This window comes from Perkinsus marinus (assembly GCF_000006405.1).
Source record: "Perkinsus marinus ATCC 50983 genomic scaffold scf_1104296935302, whole genome shotgun sequence".
In the NCBI taxonomy this organism is placed as follows: Eukaryota; Perkinsozoa; order Perkinsida; family Perkinsidae; genus Perkinsus; species Perkinsus marinus.
This window is the reverse complement of record NW_003214508.1, coordinates 1,384,434-1,389,106: the sequence shown is the minus strand read 5'-3', so window position 1 is coordinate 1,389,106 and position 4,673 is coordinate 1,384,434. Positions and strand designations below refer to the sequence as shown.

Below are 4,673 nucleotides of genomic sequence, written 5' to 3'. Positions count from 1 at the left end.
TTACCTCAACGTTAAACGTGTCTCGGAGGGTCTTTCCATCGCTCACCGTAATAGCAGACAAAATGTCACCGTTGCCGGCCGGGTCCAAACATGTACCAATGAACTGTTTAACGTCCTACCACCAAACCAACATCACGATGCGTATCTCTAGAGAGCTCACATCGGCTTCGGAAGCAAGGTAACGGCCGGAAGGTGGAGAGGGCAGGGACGGCAGGAGTTGACGAACCGGACCATCCCGATCTGAACCAAGCGTGTGGCAACCAAGAAAGTCCTCTTCGGGTACTTGTGAAGCCTTGAATGTCGTCGTACATGCTGATGATCTTAGGGACGTCATGTATGATCATGCAGATAGAACCCTCAAAGTAGGCCAGAATCATGACCTATTCTCACCAGTTTGGGAGCAGCTACGAGCGGGGCCAGCCTTACGATTCCAGAGACATAGCAAGCTATGAATACGTAGAGACAAGTGCAGCAGCACGACATACATACACTACAAGGGTTCGTCACCTTGTCAGTGTGATCCTCCGGGGGCTTCCTACAAGCCAAAAGGACTGGGGATCAACAAGAAAGAGCTAGCGCGGCTGACCTGAAGCAGCCTGCGATAATGACGAGGATGAAGGCCAGTATGGGGAGGAAGACTCCGGCAGCCCATCCGAGTGTGGCGGAGCTGATAATGTCCAACACCTATGAACACGTCGCACTGATACTCCGTCTCGATGAGCTCACATCGCGTATGTCCTGCTCGTTGTTGATGAGTGCGTCACCGATATTATCCTCAAAGACGTCACGGAATTCGTCAAGTGGCTGTATAGCCGACGAAGCCTCCTCATAAAGGGTCGCGAGGTTCTGACCGTAGAGCTCTTGTCGAACCTAAAAGGCCACGCATACTTCCTCAATATCGCCGACCGCGACCGTACCCTATCTCGGGCTTCGTTGAGTGCTCCGGCGGCACTTCCCTTGAGTTCATCCAGGACCTTAAACAGGATTCCTCAAGATATGTAACGTGGGGTAAATGCTCACTTGGGCAACTAAAGGGTTCGGCCCCCCGCAGCATGCATCACAGAAGACACAGGTGTATTCGCCAACACGAATGTTCTCCGGTTTCCCTAAGGTTGCGAGCATGTTCTCCAACGAACCAGTAAGGTCAGCGACAGCGCGGCTGAAAGAGGAAGCAGATATGTCGGGACTATATGGAAGGGGAAACTCACTCCAGGGTGCGGGTCTGTTGTAGGATGTTCTCCACGCCAGGCATGAGCTCTCCACTGCCATTAGGGTTTACCTCCTCGACGATGTCCTTGACCGAGTCTATCATAGGAATGAGGCCAATGAAGGGATCATCATTCGCCATAGTAGACTCCTGATAGAAACACAGCAGCGTGAGGAGCACCAGTGATGACGACTTACTCCGCCAGGGTAACCGTTGAGAGAGTTGTTAGCAAGCTTATACACCTCACAGAAGGTTCCATCGGCACCGCTACTCATAGTGTCCTGCAAGGCGATGGCGACCGAGCCAGCGATGAGGAGGCCTAGTGCGAGGAGCAGGCCGATGATGATGAAGGCGAATCGAATCGTCTGCTTAGGCGTGCGGAGACCATGCTTGGACTCGCCGAGACAGAACCAACAACAGGCCTTCCTCCAACAGCGGCACAAGAAACAGGGCAGAACAATCTACAACAGAGTGACGACTATGGACAGCTGGGAGCACTCATGCCTACGATCCAGCTAATAAGCAGTAGGAAGGCGAGGGTGAAGCCTCCACCGACACGATTAGCTGCGGACTGGAAATCACCACGCTTATCGTCAATGCACTCTTGCAAGATGTCGTCGTTGTCACTGTGACCTTAGTAAAAAGAAAGTCTACGAAACTGAGGTGTGGGTGAGGTCTCACATCGCTCGTCGGTTATGACCATCTCAATGACGTTGGTACCAACGAATTTATCGAGAGCCTTCTTCTTATCTTCAACATCAATGTCAAGCTTGGGGTCCTTAACGCCATCACAAACCTGAGCGAACTCCTCTGTGACCGTCGGCGTTAGCCATTACGACTTACCACGTTGACTCTCTCTAGCGCTTTGTCAGCGACAGGCCCGGCGAAGGCCAGGCCGATGAAGGACGTACTGTAAAGCAGCCGCATACTACAATGAACTAGTGCAACACAAGTTTTTCCCTTGAGGAGACGCGGCAAATACGAGACGGTCAAAGTGATCTTTCCCTGCATTTCGTGCACTTAGGCAAATTGTATTTAAGGAACGATACGCACTAGTCGATCATATCGAAAATGACGAAAATCGAAGAGGCGGTGGACGGAAATGTCGCGGATCCCGGCAGCGTCGACTGACCCATGATGTGAAGTAAAGTCTATAATTTCTATGGATCGTCATTGAAGTCCGTAAAAGGAATGCCGAGGAATTTAATGAGATTTTGCCAGACTTTTTCCGAAAATGGCCAACACTACTGCAGCCGAGCGAATCCGTGCCGGGCTGGACGCTGTGCACGAGTACATACAGCCAGTGGTCGAAAAGGCGAGGCCTGTTGTGACCGAGGCTTACAGCACAGTGCGAACCACTCTCGTGGGCCTCTCTGAGAGAGCTCAGATTGCGTATGAAAAGGCATCCCCGGTTGTCCAGAAATGGTATCAAGACTCCGCTCAGCCTGCCGCCAGACATCTGTATGAACAGGCTAAGCCCTACACCCGACCTCTGGAAGATCTTTACGGACAGACCATCACAACTGCTGGCGTCTACTCTCGTCAGCTACTTGGTGACCAGTATGGCTCTTATGTTGAGCGTGCCCTTCCCAATGTATTCATTGCACTTGCCATATCCGGCTTACTGTGGGTTGGTATTACTCTGAGGCAATCCCTCGGTCGCAGCGACTCTACCAAAATGGTCACTCAGGTTAAGGAGTCGGCCAAAACTACTGGGAAATCGAGGAGTTCAAGCAGTCGTAAGCAGCTGGAACCGACGTCCCGGTCTACCCCTGTCGAGAGTGACCATGAGAAAACGAAGAAGCAACGCACTCCGAGGAAAGGTGGTGCCCACAAGCAGCCGAAGAAGGCTCCTGTTTTCCCTAAGCCCGAGAGCCTAGCCCCGAAGCCCAAGAAGACTGCGGCGAACAAGGACTCAAGTTCGAAGGCCGGGGCGGCACCTGCCTCCCATGGGAAGAAGGCTACTACTACTACTACAGATGCTGATGGATGGAATACTGTGACTGGGAAGAGGCGATAGATCAGATTGATTTATCGGTCCAATATTATGAGATTATTCATTCACATTTCTATATTGTGTTGGGAAAGTGAGTGGAGCAATATGCAGCTATATAGCTCTTGAACTCAATGAGGGGAGGAGTGACACCGATATGTCTCAACTCTCTTGATAATTTATCTGCTCGTATCATGTGTGCTTCCAAACTCCCATCATCAACGCAACTGGGATAGAATTAGAAATGAACCTCCAACGACGGCGAACACGTCTGCCAAACATCCCTCTCGGCAGTCTTGTCAGCCTCAAGTTGATGCGAGAAGCACGTAATAGTGTTGTTCAATAAGGCCCCCGCCACAGTGTCGAGAGCGCTCCCAAGATCGAGTTTTGCCTTTGAAGTCCGATCCTCGGTGTGCTCTCCAGGCACCGGTGAGGTCTATTGTTGAACATACCATGTAATTCATACACTTCTCGTGTGCGACAAGTGTATGAGAAAAGCGTGCATTTCTTTCGAGAAAAATCTTATATCATATTATAGTGTATACAATAACGTTACTTTTACAATGCTTATCAACAATATACGCACGGTAGTTGATCCCTATTCTTCGAGTTTCATATTGTGCTCATCCTACTATCCATCAACACACCTGGTTGCTATTCTCATCGTGTCTTCTCTTACTATAGAACACAAAAATACTATTAGACAAATCATCGTTGGCCAGGACTTGCAACTATTAATGATAAGAAAACAAAGGGAGCGAACAATATCTGATAGTCGCTTCGTTTACCTCATGCAACGTCAAATTTACACTAATGTACCAACGTAGATTGTTCAAACTTCTTATCATGACCACCGCCACGACGTCGTCGTCGGCTCTTGATCTCTTCAGTTGAGATCCATCCTTGTGGTGGAGGGGCGCCAATTAGATTGAAGTCTCTGTCGTGGACACTCCACACCGACGCCTTTGCAAACCCACCTATCGAATTTCCCAGCTCCACCATCGTAAGACCAGAACAACGGTTCCCCCTCGGTGATTATCTCGCCTCGTTTTCGCTGCAGCCAGAATCCCTGAGGCCGAGCTCTTTCCTCAAATTGGCACCAGCGAAAGTCTCACCCGAAGCCACTGATTCTCATCCCCGTTCTTTGAGGAAGCTCTCCGCAATTTAACTTCACAATGCCGAGGCTCCAACTTGCAATATTCTACCCTCTCGTGGTTTACCGTCGGTCCTATACTCCACATAAGGGATGACGGATCGGCGTATTGCGCCCTGAACAAGCATCACACTACAAGGGAAGGAGAGAATTCACAGAGTGCCGACAGAACTCACCCATTGACGAAGAAGTTGTGCTCAGTCTCCACCATTTTCCGGCTTGAGTACAAGTCCCACATGAAGTTAGAGTTGGGTATCTCCGCCACGTACCTTCCAAATCGAATGATACACGATTCCCACGATAACTATCACACCAGACAG

At 50.2% G+C, this 4,673-nt stretch overlaps 2 protein-coding genes across 2 annotated transcripts in view; one reads left to right on the top strand and one right to left on the bottom strand.

The window, feature by feature from the left end:
• Positions 1 to 2,134, bottom strand: part of Pmar_PMAR003735 (hypothetical protein) — a gene marked incomplete at both ends in the record, with an annotated part of 2,634 nt that extends 500 nt beyond the window's left edge. The window contains 13 exons of the mRNA XM_002784429.1: positions 5 to 115; positions 161 to 240; positions 284 to 380; positions 508 to 535; positions 587 to 684; positions 727 to 870; positions 918 to 974; positions 1,021 to 1,159; positions 1,209 to 1,357; positions 1,405 to 1,668; positions 1,716 to 1,840; positions 1,889 to 2,003; positions 2,051 to 2,134. Of these exons, the coding sequence (XP_002784475.1) occupies positions 5 to 115; positions 161 to 240; positions 284 to 380; positions 508 to 535; positions 587 to 684; positions 727 to 870; positions 918 to 974; positions 1,021 to 1,159; positions 1,209 to 1,357; positions 1,405 to 1,668; positions 1,716 to 1,840; positions 1,889 to 2,003; positions 2,051 to 2,134 (1,491 nt within the window). The remainder of the gene's footprint in view (positions 1 to 4; positions 116 to 160; positions 241 to 283; positions 381 to 507; positions 536 to 586; positions 685 to 726; positions 871 to 917; positions 975 to 1,020; positions 1,160 to 1,208; positions 1,358 to 1,404; positions 1,669 to 1,715; positions 1,841 to 1,888; positions 2,004 to 2,050) is intronic.
• A 307-nt stretch (positions 2,135 to 2,441) lies between these two features.
• Positions 2,442 to 3,227, top strand: Pmar_PMAR003734 (hypothetical protein; the record flags this gene model as incomplete). Its single annotated transcript, XM_002784428.1, has 1 exon — positions 2,442 to 3,227. The coding sequence occupies one exon, from the start codon at positions 2,442 to 2,444 to the stop codon at positions 3,225 to 3,227; it is 786 nt and encodes a 261-aa protein (XP_002784474.1).
• Positions 3,228 to 4,673: the final 1,446 nt, after the last annotated feature.